The following is a 13,562-nucleotide window of genomic DNA, read 5'->3' on the forward strand; positions in this document are numbered from 1 at the left end:
CTAGTAATCAATTTATATTCGGTTTGAACTTGGAAGCATCTAACATATCATGGATGCATCTTGCCAAACATAAAGAACTGCAAGAAAATAAGGAATCACAAAAGCCATATTCACACCATTCAACTAAGCAAGCATGCATAGTAGAACCCCTATTATGGCCATATAGCCTAACAGCCCCACCATCCCACATTCATCTGTTAAGCTATTCAATACATTGGGGGAGGGACTGTGAGGATATTAATATATACAACCACAATTTTAGGCACATTCTGACGGCAAAGGTATACAAACTATAAGCAGGTAACGGTTGAAAATATTCAGATGGAAGTTGTGCTTCCATGATGTAATATCTTGTTTGGTATAACCAATTTTCTGAACCCAAAAAAAGAAGACGAAAGAAAATAAACTACTAAAAAAGTGCGGTTGTCGTCCGGTGAGACTCAAGAACATTCTCTATGCTGCTTCAGCAAATCCGACTCTCAGCTTACCATAATCAAAGATTGTGTGATAACGCCCCATGAAGACATCTCCAAGGATCCTGCAATTATCATGCATGTGCCATTAAGTGAGCATCATATCAAATGCATCACAATCAAAAGGTAAATTTCATTGAGCATGTCTCAAAAAGTTTAATGTACCATAGAGGGCCACGAGGAGGAGGAACATCTAAAGCAGTAAAGCCACTAATGCATTGGGCTTCAGGACCTTCTCCCACCTTCAGTATATACTGAAGAAACCAAATAGAAAATTGGATGAGGGAGACAAAATACATGGAGCATAGCAATCATTCATTCATAGAAATTGCACTACTGCTATTAAATATAATTATCACTAGTAGCAGATGAAACTTGAAAGTGCTTCTCTGTCTTGGTTTTTCCTGCTCCATCTTCTATTTTATTCTAATTTTAGTTAAAACCAATTTGTAAAGTAAGAAATAGAAAATATTATTCAACCAACAAATTGAAAAGGTTATTCAATTTGTTTGATTTAAACTCTTACGACTCACCCCACAATTTCATTAGTAATTGTTCAATGATAGACTTGCAAACTGTTATTGCAAATTGAGGACTTGGCAAAGCTCAATTCCGTTGCACAAACTAAGTTTATCTTCTAGTCCGTTCTTGTTATTCCTATTTTTGCTAGAGAATGGTTTTCTCTTTTCCCTCCAACAATTGAATTTCTTTTCCTCATTATAAATTCTTTTTACACAAAATTAAATAGTCAGTGATCAGCCCATCCAGAATTAACTAATTAGGTTTGAAACTGTACCTCCTGAGGGGAAAGATCAAAAACTTTTCCACCAATAGTGAAGGAAACAATAGGCATTGAAGAGAGCTTTTCACAGTCAACCGATGATTGTCCCATTGGGTTAGGCAATTTATCACAAAGCTGCAATATCAATATCATAAGGCTAGAATCCAAAACAGAACTTGAGCACTCAAATAGTAAAATAAAAACTAACTCACCTCATTGGCATAGTCTATTATCCTATCCTCTGTCTGATTCTGCCTCAGCTGGTTCTGCATCCAAATAACAGCCATCTCACATGCAGAACAACCAGCATCCCGAATGCTACCAGATGATTTTCTTTCATTCTTATCCACCACACTCTCAATACCCATGCTAAAGGAAAAATTGAAACTCTTCAATAAAATTGAAATTACAGAACACTCAACATTAAATATGTTAAAGCCTCTAGGCTAATGACAGAAGGTACAATATCTTCGGGTTTACCTAACACCATGAGTCCCATCAAAGGTACACAATCCAATTTGTGAGCAGATCTTTTTTGGCTTTGCCTACAGGATCAGTGAAAACCATAAGAAAACTCATTCTGAAAGATGACCAGATCAACCTGACCATAGGTGAGAAAATCCCATCAACCAAGATGTATGCCAAGAATGAATTAAAGTGATATACTTACTTCAGCCAAGAGCAATTCCAAGATTGTTTGTCCATATTGATTGACAACGGATCTGCATTCTTTGCTTACAACTCCAGATGCTCCGATTGCTTGATTTATCATAGTAACCACAGTCTACAAAAAGAAAATCATGTATTTTGATCATATGGTCAGAAGCATTTGTTAGACCTTTTCCCATTTACAATGTAAAAAAGGTAATCTGAAAAACATGCCTGGGTTAACAATTTTTAGATCCCTTTCCCATTAGTTAATAGCATGCCTTACGGATCATGAAATTCTAATTGGAAATGAAAATCTAAATAGCAGCCTACATTTACAAGCACTTATTCATACCGTTGGACCAGCCAATAAAGAAGTTCCAGAGTCCGCAATTGCTGAGCAGTCATCAGCACAGTATCCTAGATGACAATATACTAAAGTCAGTACCGATGAAATAAAACCCCGAACCATTTATGGAAGTGCTATCAATATCATGCCATAGCAGAAACAAATAGGTATTTCTGCTAATTTGTCTTCTAAACATACCAGTGGGTTTACCAGCAATAAGCACATCTCCCATGTCAAACTGTTCAGGAAAAAAAAGTGAACAAATTAGAGGACCATTGAAAACAAAACAAAAACACATGTAGTATAAGCTGTGTTGCATGGATCCAGGTATGAGTGTTAGTATTGCTACCAATTCGAGTATGAGAGAACAGAAAAATTTCTAAAATTAAGCGCAAGTACGAGGGGATATATAATTTAGAAATATAAAAAAAAAACAATAAAGTATTAAAATTATAATACAGTTCAAATTTTCATAATGTTGTTACAAGAAAGAAAAAATATGCAAAGACATCACAAGTGAAGGGGGTGAAATATCAGTTTGTTTAATTTAGCAACAAACCAATAAAACTTGATGTTATGCATGAACTAATATGTACTTGAGTGATAAGAATTGGGTACATAACCATGTATACTCAACTAATACCAATATATAGTTAATACCAGGTAGTCAACTATTTCAGGATTAATAATACATCACAGAGTACAAGTATGTTGATATGTTGATACCAAACAAATTTGTTGATACTAACCTGCCAATATCCTTTCCGTGTAACTGGTACATAAGTATGTTTGCCCTTGTAGTGAGCAGGATCAGCACCTCCAAAAACAAGCTCCCCCCCATTCTCTTCTTCTGGTTTCCGATTTAGCCAAAATGAAAATACTGGATCCTTTACAAGACCTTGTTCAACCATACTGTACCTGTGACAGGAAAGGGCCTCATAATGACATAGAGAATAAAATAATAACAGAAATGCTAGCTAAAAGTTTAAATATGAGCAGATACCACACTGGAACAGCATATCCAACTGATATATCTTGAAATCCAAGTCCTAGTATACCATCAAACTTAGCAGCCACAAATGTAACTCCAGGTTCTCTAGTTGCTTCAATAAATTCCTAATGAAGATTAAAACATACTTCATGTTAATTGATTAATCAACATATTATGAAAGAAGCCAACTCAACTGACATCACACTTTGTTGGTGTGAAGGAAAAGAAAAATGAAATAGGGATTGACAATTAGTATTACCTGGTCCTTTACAACTATGTCACCAACTTTGACATCGTCATTGCTAAAGAAACCAGAAATTGCTCCAGTACCATATTGAATTGCAGCAGAAGTACCTGAAAAAAAGGAAGACAAACCCTCATTTAAATAAAGGACAACATCCTGGCATCAATTCTACAGGTGCACAATGTCAAGTTACCCAAAGTAAAAATCAATGAGTTTGTAAGTTATGAATTATGTTATGCAATCCAAATTACAAATATTTAAGAAACGAAGAATTTCTAACACTACTATTGCCAATAATTGTAAACAAAAATTGTATTGATTTTGTAATTCCATGGGGTAAAAAGGCTGGATGGTAAAAATCTCCAAATTTAGACTCTTCGTATGATAATAGAAGCAGGATGTTAAGAACCCCTTCCAAACCCGCTCTTCAACAATTTGGTGAATGAGTACATATACATACTTTTTTATATTGATACACTACATACGAAGGCCAACACACCAAACTACTCAGTTTTATTTTTAACAAAAAAGAAAGTATTTATCAAATTACATAAATCTTGGGACTTAATCGTACATAAACTTCACATTTTAATCAAATAATTGCCACAACGCATTGTCGGTTTAAAAAGCTACAAAACCTCCATAAATTCTGAACAAGCAAAGGTAAAGCCTCAAAATCAGAAGACAAACCATTTTCCCTGTAGGTACTGGATTGGCTAGACCTGTACCTTGCGTGCATGAAACATGCAATCTGCACCAACATGCAAAACACCATGAACAAGTTACCAAACTGAGGGATAAAAAAATAAACGCATTGATAAGACGGTTATTATGAATTAAAAAGCAATCTCACCGAGAAGTAACATTTGGATGACGGCACCCACAAATTAGAGCTACCGGTGTCAAAAATCACAGTGAACTTCTGAGGAGGGGTACCAATGGCTATTTCACCATAGTACTGAGCATCCAAGTAATTCTTCAGCGCAACAACATCGGTTTCCTCAGCGCCTCCAAGGATGTTTTGAAGATGATGCTTTCTAATTGAAGACCGAAATTCCTTCAACCCCTCAACGTCATGGGTGTTCAATTTCACCTTTTTCAGTCCAATCCTTCCCAACCCGTCGTTGGGTGCACAGAACACAAGAGAAAACAACAGGGTCCATAGACAGAAACAGAACACGACCACATTTGACATGTTTCCCATGTTAATTTACCTCTGTAAGACGTGACAACATTAATGTTTCTTAAAACCGCATTCATTGATGCATGCAATGGAATACTAGTGGTTAATTAATGGTTATAAACAATGCATGCATTTTGAAAACGAAAAAAGAGAGAGAGAGATAACAATGAGAGAACGTTACCAAGCAACGGAAGAATATTGGAAGTGAATTGCGAAGGGGAAGGAGAAGGAGAGGGACAATTTATAAAAGGCTAAGAAGAGAAAGTGAGTTATCTGGCTATGGCTGGCACAGTAGTGGGCCCAGCTCAGGTATTAAGCTATTCTCGTACTCATTGTGGGGCCCGCATCTTTAACCGTTCATCAACCTGAAGAGGGGTTTCTTCTCCTGATGCCTTTGGATGTAACTGAAACTGACTATGTTTCGTGCCTCAAAAGGTAATTATGGTTTCCTTAACACGCGACACAACACTTTTTAGTTGTTTAATCAGATTTTATTTAAAAGATATTTTTTTAAAAAAAAAGTATAATGATTTATTCAAATTATAATTATAATTGTTGAGAGAGGATTGCCTCAAAAGTTATATCTAAAGTGATTATAAATTTTTATCCTCTAATATTATTATTATTTATTTATTTAATAATTAACTTGGAATTGATAAGTATATTTATTTTATTCTCTAATACGAAATAGCTGAATTAATATTCCATTTATTCTCTCTTTCTCACCCTTGCTGATGCTCAGGATCTAATTTAACCCACCACTGGTTCCGGTTTTTATGATTCAGCTTTTAGTTTTTTCTTGATAAAATTTAATGATCTTATTTAATTATCTTTAACAGTCAAACAGTGACAAGATTTCTGCATAAAAATAGAATACTTATCTTGAATTAGAATATTTTTAGTACTAGTTTTAAGAATACTTATCTTGAGCAGGGGTATTTTTAGGAGTTGTTGTCACTTTCATATATTTGATTTTTTTTAACTATTTATCTTTTTTAATATGTCATTTTATCTTTATTTTTGAATTGAATTTAATTTTTTTAGAAAATAAACATAAGGTTAAAATATGTTTTTTCATCAAAAGTTATATTATATTTCAATTAATTCAAGTTAAGTAAAATGATTTTATTTGAGAAGGTATAATTCGTTTAATACTTCTATTTGCAAATTTTTAAATTAAGAAATTTCTTAAAAAATATATTTTTTAGACAAACAAACATTAACAAAAAAAAAACTTTTAATTTGTTTTCTTTATAATCGAAAAAATAATAAAGATTTTTTCCTAGAAGTATTAGTCACTACTCACTGTTACTTGCAAGCATCGACACAATCATTTGTCAGAAGGGAAACTGATGCATTATGAAATCAAGAAAAACTAATAAATGTGTCAAATCTGTTATTTCTTCTTCTCATTTCTGTCATCCACAATTTATTTGAGTACTATTGATTCAATGGTATCACCTCAATATATGAAGAAATAGTAGAAAGTAGTAAGCATGCATAATGTGGGATATGGGAACTTCCAAAGAATCGAAGGGACCTTCAAGAAAGAGTAGGAAAAACGAAAAAGCGGAAAAGCCTGGAGTAGAAGGCAGTAGCTAGCGTGGCAAAGCAAGTATGGAAGACATTGCCAAGAAGCAAAGACAAAGTGTCAACTTGAAAATAATAGAAAAAAGAGAGTGTCATGCGAGTGCAAGTAAGCACCCTAGATATTAGTAACGATAAGAGATAATTATGAAACAACTCCCATTTGTGGTTCTACGCATATTAATGATTATTATTACACAACAACCATAAATCCATAATGGATACTTACTCAGAATATGTTACGATTATGGAATCATTTACTTGTTTCAATTTCAAATCTGAATGAAACCAATTATATATAGTTTAATTCTTAGGCATATTTTTTTTCATTTAATTAATCTCATCATTTTAGATTTCACCGAAAGTTTTTGCAAAACTTTTATAAGACCAATCCAATTAAATATGATTTATTTGAATTTAATTTTTTTTATCCTAAACCTAAACCAATCCAACCCAACCCATGAACTTTCTACCATTTTCTTTATATTTATCTTTTTCCATCTCATCATTTATCACACTTATCACTTTCTTTCTTCTTCTTCTTCCAATACACTCCATTTAAACTGTACATTTGTTATTAACCTTTGAGATTATAGGGGTCGAACCCTGCTCCTTTGAACTTCGTAGACTTGTCTCCTTACTCCAGTACTCTTTTCTTGTTTTTAGTCAGAAGTCTACTACTTATGGTACAGTATGGTTGAACTCAAATCTTGCTTGTGAACTTTTTTATCATTTCATAACACAATTGATGCATTTTGCATTCTGCACCTCCCAAAAGACTCCAATGGACAAAAATACCCTTTTATCAAGTACCCCCGGAAGAGGATACTCTTCCAAAATAGCTATTGAAAAATATAACTTTTCATAATCCGTAATACGTATTATGGAGTAAGTTTCCGAAGTGCTTATTCTCCGATGCATACGTCGCACTCGCGTCAGCCGTGGAGAGACCTTGTTGCCAGCATGCACTATGACAATGTCGCTGAGAAGCGAAAAACAAAGCTCCCATCATCAAGGACACACTATTGTTGTTCAGCACTAGAATCGTCGTCGCACCTTCTTCATCAACAACACAACGGAGAAGCGAGTCCCACCAGCGTTGTCACCGTGCTAGTGCTCCCCTGCAGCAACATTGGAAATGGAGCTCTAACCCACTAACAATGCCATCGTCATCTCAATCAAAGAAGAAAGAGGTAAGGATTTGGTGACGGCCGTGCAAGACGGCAGCACCACGTTCATATTCTAGAGGAGAGGGTGCTTGGGCGGCACAGGGATGAGAGAAGTTATTAGTGCTTGAGGGTATTTTTTACCATTGAGACTTTGGGAGGTGCAAGATACAAATACTCACAACTGAATGCAAATACAACCTCGAAGCCCAAACTAGGGTTATAGGTCAACTCAAGGGAGTTGCATATAAGAAGTACTATTGGCACTATCCACTTGGGTAGGTTTTTAAGTAATTCCAAAGTTATTCATTGTTTTATTTTTTTCACCCCAGGTATGCAATGGAAACATTATTTTGTTTGTAATTTTATCAACCAAATCATATTTCCATTATGCTCCCTCTCCCTGGTCTCATATTCTCTTTCTATCTCTCTCTCTCACAAAAAAAAAAAAAAATAGAAACACAAGGCAAAACAAGATAACATGGACCTCGGTGGAAATTCAAAGAAACAAACATATAGACACAAACAATGGCGATGAGGCATAGATCTGGCCAGCGCATGGAGGTCAAGAATGATGAGACGTGTGAAGGGAACAACTTGTTTGTGGTCTCTAACGGAATCACAAAAGGAACCAGATCTATGACCTTTACGTTGCAATGGTGGAGGATGGGGGTGGGGTTGCACGCGGTGGTGGTGGATGGGGGTGGTTTTGGATGACAGGACGACACGGTTGGGGGACTGAGACGTCTAAGGGGAAGGGGAGGAGGTGTAGGGATTTGGTGAGTGGGCAAAAGAGAAATTTGACAAGAATTGGTAGTGCCAATAGAACTATTAGTAGTATGAATAGTAGCTCTCTCAACTCAATATTCTCTTTAAACTACAACAGACCCTAACTAGAGTAGCCCGAGGCCCATACCAAAAAGCGGCATATGCTCACATAGCATTTGCACTACCACAATAGGAACCCATGACATTGTATAATGGGCCTGGACTTGGGGCACGTCTATTTTCTCTTTGCATCCTATATTTATCAACGATGTTATGATAACCCAGTTTGCTTATGCATGCCCATACAGAAAATGTTAAGGGTGAAACGAAAAAATAGAAAATGTTAAGAAAAGAAAAATACTAAGCGCACAGTCAGCAGTGCCTAAATATACTTACTATTTGCTAAGCATTTAAAAATAAAAAATAAAAAGACAGTACCAAAAAATAGAAAATGTTATTGAAGTATAAAGAGATCCAATCCCGGCACAAGACGTGCAATTGATTGGATAGAGGACAGTATACACCAAGACTAGAAAAAAGAAAATAAAATGAAAGAAAGTATATGCTGCAATTAGATAGACTAACAAATCAGCAGTCTTACGACGAGGTTATTTGTAAGACTTTTTTTTAAAAAAAAAACAGAATTTGTTATTTGTAAGAGTGAATTTTTTTAAAAGTTGTTGTATCGGAAAGAAGAACTTTAAGTTGTAAAAAAAAAAGTGATGTAATTAATGTAGAATAATAAATTAAAATGCATAAAAAATAATAAAAGAGGGAGGTTGAAGATGGTCTTAGTGTCCAAATTTCCCAACTCTTTATAGAAAGGAAAAGTAGATAGTGATAATGATGCTCATAAATTCCCCTTTTACAGCAACACATGCATATAGACATTGATATGCTGAGTTGTAAAAGGTTACTACTATTGTTTTTGACGTTCTAGAAAGCAGACATTACACTCTAGATAAAACCCATCGCGTCCACTATATGAGATAAAGGCAAATAATCTTGAAAGAAATTGCTAGGTATAATCATAGTTCATAATGCAATGAATATCGAATAGAATCAGATGTTCGGAGCATCACGAGACTAGGGTGATTTTGATGGCTCACATGAAAGTTATAAAGGCACCTAGAAGTCACTCTTAATGCCTCCATTCTTACGGCTTGCTGCAAGTGTCTATAGAGGAAGAAGATCATGTCATTTCATTAATAATCAATCAACTGGGAAATACAATTTGAAATTCCTTTTATCAAAAGTAAACCATAATTCATATAATGACGCGTCATAGTTTTATTAAGTATTTTAGTTAATTTTTTTTATTAAGCTTACGTAATTTTTTTTAGTATAAATACATTTTACTCGTATAAATAATTGAATCACACATGATTAAAAAATCTTATCTTCAATAGTGGTTGAAAACTTGAAACTGACTTAAATGCTCCACGTTACGCTCATTCGCTCATCATCATTTCTTTACCAAAAAAATAGTAGTATCCCTAATAGTTATACACAAACAAGACCTTTTTAGTATCAACCTGTCAACAGTATGTGAATAAACACTTCAAATTTCTTTTTTCCCGTCGACATAAGTTAAACTCATATGCACCGTATCTTTCTTGATCATATAACTTGCATCCGTGTTAGGCTATGATTTTGAAAAGGGGTTGATCGCAAATCCAAAAATAGTCTCCTCCTTCACATGGAAGCACGTGAACCTATATTCAATTATTCATAGGAAAAAAAATATACATTATCTTTGTTTATTTAATTTTTTTCTTGGATCATTAACCAATCACACAAGTCACCCACCTTGGTTTGGATAGAGTCAAATAAAAGCTGAAGAAGACCCATTTGTACGGTGTGTGAAGTACGGTGAGCAACAAGGTGACATGTCTTGCTCCATTCATAGTTTAGATACTCTCACATGATTCGTCCAATGACCTTTAAGGTGGCATTAACGTGGACGCGACGTCCATCCACACAAAGTCAAAAATTGTATCCAACTTTCTCCAATCAACGTCTACCATCTCCCTTTTCCATTTCCACCTCCTATATTAATTATTAAGTTGACCCTATTATTAATTTATTACTACCATTCAATTCGCTTAAATACTCTCACATTCACGTACACCGATGGCACACGAAGTTGCTAGCGTGGCTTACCCTAGCTAAAGTCCACCTATCGATTACTACTTCTTATCGAACTACTACTATTCATTTACGTGTCCATGTCAAATAGTAATGGCCGTATTTCTTGACCAATGGGAAAAATCCGAATATTCGTCGCAAACACGTTCAATATTGGCTGTTAGTATATCGTTTTTTCTTCTTATTCTTTTCGTTTTTTTGTTCCTTTTGGATGGGTTACCATCTATGTTGTTTTCAATATTGTCAGAAAGCATGCTGGCCAAGATAAAAATTAAAGATAAACACGAGACAAAGGAAGAAAAAATAAAAGACGATTCTTTCTTCATTTGCCCTTGTCTATTTACTCCCAAGAGAATTTTTGAATCAAATATACAACATTATTCAAAGAGAAATTGATGATACAAAAAAATGAAACATTTTTTTTCTGATCTAATATATGATATATCCCTCCCAATACATGGACTAAAAAGAATATGAACATTTATGGTTTCATTTTCCCTTATAGTACCCAAGTACAAAAATACAAAGTTAATGGAACCCAAAAGAAAATGTTCAGTTTCCTGAAAAGCTGCTAATAGTAGTCCTGCTCGTGTTGTTGTTGCTGTTGTTATTGTTGTTGTTGTTTGAATTGTGAGCTCCCCCAATGATGGAGGAGATGGCGGCAGCGAGCACGGCGGTGAAGTTTGGATCGGAAGTGATGGCAGAGGCGGCGGCGCTGACCGTGTCAGCCAGTGAGGGATGTTGGCTTGGCTGCAAGGGTGGTCTAGGAGCTTGTGGTGCTAATTGAGAAGATCCTACATCCTGAGACAACTGAAGACCAGAGAATTTTGATTGATTATAAAGTGCTTGTGCAATTGGGGTGGCTCCGGACCCAAAATTCTGAGGCTGTGCTTGGAGGAAGGGTACTTGGAATGGGGCACCAGGCCTTTGAAATTGCAATGGGTTTGGGTTGTGTGTGAGGTCCAAAGTCACAGTGGGGAATGGTGCTGAAGCTGAAAGTGTTGCCATGCTTGTAGAGCAAGGAAGAATTGCTCTGGCTAGCAAATTGGGGTTCATTACTCCATCTGCACTGGACATTGATCCAGACAGCAACATGGTAGCAGCAGCTGCAGTGGTTGATGCCATGGCCATAGCAGCAGGTGGCAGTGGATGGTTATGTGTGCCTTCATATGTTGTCACCAAAATTGTTCTATCATCAGCACAACGTTGAACCTATATTAACACAAACCAAGAAATATCAATATATTAGCTTCAGCCACAATGCTTAGTAGATAAGGTTAATAATTATTATTATTATTATTATATGCGCTGATCAATCAGAAAAACTGACTTGTTTGCGAACTGGGCAACCAACTGCCATAGTGCATCTGTAGTATGCTCGAGGGCATGGATTCCCCTTAGCCATTTTTTGTCCATATTTTCTCCATTGGCACCCATCACTAATCTGCAACAATGATAAATCAGATAATTCAGTTTGAGAATAACTTAATTAATTGGTTGATGAAAACATATTATATTTAATTATAATACGTACCATGGGAGCTTCTGATCGGGCACGAACTGAGACACGAGCTTTTCTCATTGTGGCTTCTGCAGTGGATTGATCCATAGGATTGGAAGGGTTCACTTTCTGAAGCTTATTGGGACCCCAACCTTGTGATTCTGAGTCTGGACTCTCTTCCCTACCCAACTCGCTTTTATTACCATTGTTATTTCTCGCTCCATCTCTTGTTCCAGCTTCAGTGTTATTGTCCTGAGGCGTGCTCGATCGTGTTCTTTCATCAGAAGAAGAATCAGATACTTGATCATCTACTTCTGCTGTGCCACTGGGACCTATATCAAGGAATTGCCTTGGTACCTTTCCTCCACCAACACCATGGTTTTTATCCTCAACCTTTCCCTGAGCAACCTGAATTTCAACATTATCATTATTAACATCTCATAAATTTAACCCACCGTTTATGCTGTTATAAATGAAAAGAAAGTCAATTCAAAGAAACCAGGCAGTAATTATTAATACTTGGAATTTATAAGTACCCCATTTTCCGTGCTTTCTGTTCGCTGCTGGTTCTGTTGCATTAGTGTCACAAGATGCATCTGCAAGGCGGTGTAGTTACCGGTGACATGGCTGAGCATCTCTTTCAGCTTCTTGTTCTCAGCGTTCATGCGTTGAAGCTCCACTTGCAACTGTGCAAGCTGAATAAAAAAAGTATACAATTCAGTGAGTAATTAACACTTAAATTTCAAAGGCTATGTAAAATAAATAAAAATCGATACAAATATGACATTAAATTAAATTATGTACCTCGGTGGTTTTGGCTCGCTTATCTTCTGCATCCGATGAAAGCCCGTCATCCACGGTAGATTGGTCACTCCTGGTGTTAGCAGTAAGGAGTTGTAAACCAGTCTATAAAGAGAGAGAGAGAGAGAGAATTGATTAGAATTAACCACAAAAAAATAATTGAAAAAAAGGATGAAAGGCGGTTAGAGAGGTTACATTAATGTGAAGAGGTGTTTGATCAAGTTCCTTCTTGACGATGTTGGGTGGCGGAGTATGAGAGAAGAAGTCGACTTCAGCGACAAGTTTGCGGTTATCATGGTGGAGTTCCATGGTGGGGCGGCTGAGTTTGACGGGGAATCCGAGGAGAGGAAACATAGTATTGTCGGGTGTGGGAGGAAGAAGAGATTGAGAGGAAACCCATCCTTTGTCCATAAGGGATAAGAGAGATGAAGTCTTTCTCCGCTGCAATGGATTGGGCTATAAAAAGACTTGGGAGCCTCCACCAAAGCCAAATTTCTAATAATTTCCCTAAATTATTGCGTCAGCACTCCCACACAACTAAATCACATTTGGGTCGTTGGGTTACCCACCCGCCCCGGGTTTCATCTATACTTCCTCTCTTTCTATTTATATGTCTTAACTTTCAAATGATATATATATACATTTTAAGATTTGATTTATAACGATTTCTTGTATTAACTAGTTTTAAATTACAAATCTTTTTTATTAAAAAAAAGATGAAATAAATAATTAAATTTTATATGTAGAAATGGAGGGAGGAGTTGATAATAATATATTTATCTTAAATTTATAATTTTTTTAAAATTATCCATATCATTAATATTTTTATATTTTAATGGTTTGTGAATATTTTTTATTTTTTATTTTAATAAATAATATTTTTAGTCTGAAATTAATTAATCCAAAAAATATTATAAATTGA

The 13,562-nt window shown here is 35.6% G+C and overlaps 2 protein-coding genes across 2 annotated transcripts; both read right to left on the reverse strand.

Annotated features, from left to right (window-relative positions):
* Window positions 1–45: 45 nt before the first annotated feature.
* Window positions 46–5,001, reverse strand: LOC114425603 (aspartic proteinase A1-like). Its single transcript, XM_028392542.1, has 14 exons — window positions 4,851–5,001; window positions 4,340–4,702; window positions 4,177–4,237; window positions 3,502–3,596; window positions 3,255–3,367; window positions 3,001–3,169; window positions 2,450–2,489; window positions 2,258–2,322; window positions 1,925–2,038; window positions 1,735–1,799; window positions 1,467–1,623; window positions 1,270–1,389; window positions 639–727; window positions 46–538 (listed from the first exon to the last, which is right to left on the reverse strand). The coding sequence occupies exons 2-14, from the start codon at window positions 4,688–4,690 to the stop codon at window positions 454–456; spliced, it is 1,524 nt and encodes a 507-aa protein (XP_028248343.1). The 5' UTR covers window positions 4,691–4,702; window positions 4,851–5,001; the 3' UTR covers window positions 46–453.
* Window positions 5,002–10,609: 5,608 nt separating this feature from the next.
* LOC114367883 (probable WRKY transcription factor 31) lies at window positions 10,610–13,089 on the reverse strand. The gene is made up of 6 exons (XM_028325121.1): window positions 12,836–13,089; window positions 12,644–12,745; window positions 12,376–12,534; window positions 11,873–12,247; window positions 11,669–11,782; window positions 10,610–11,550 (listed from the first exon to the last, which is right to left on the reverse strand). The coding sequence occupies exons 1-6, from the start codon at window positions 13,049–13,051 to the stop codon at window positions 10,891–10,893; spliced, it is 1,626 nt and encodes a 541-aa protein (XP_028180922.1). The 5' UTR covers window positions 13,052–13,089; the 3' UTR covers window positions 10,610–10,890.
* Window positions 13,090–13,562: the final 473 nt, after the last annotated feature.

The sequence above is a fragment of the Glycine soja genome, chromosome 9 (assembly GCF_004193775.1).
Source record: "Glycine soja cultivar W05 chromosome 9, ASM419377v2, whole genome shotgun sequence".
In the NCBI taxonomy this organism is placed as follows: domain Eukaryota; kingdom Viridiplantae; phylum Streptophyta; class Magnoliopsida; order Fabales; family Fabaceae; genus Glycine; species Glycine soja.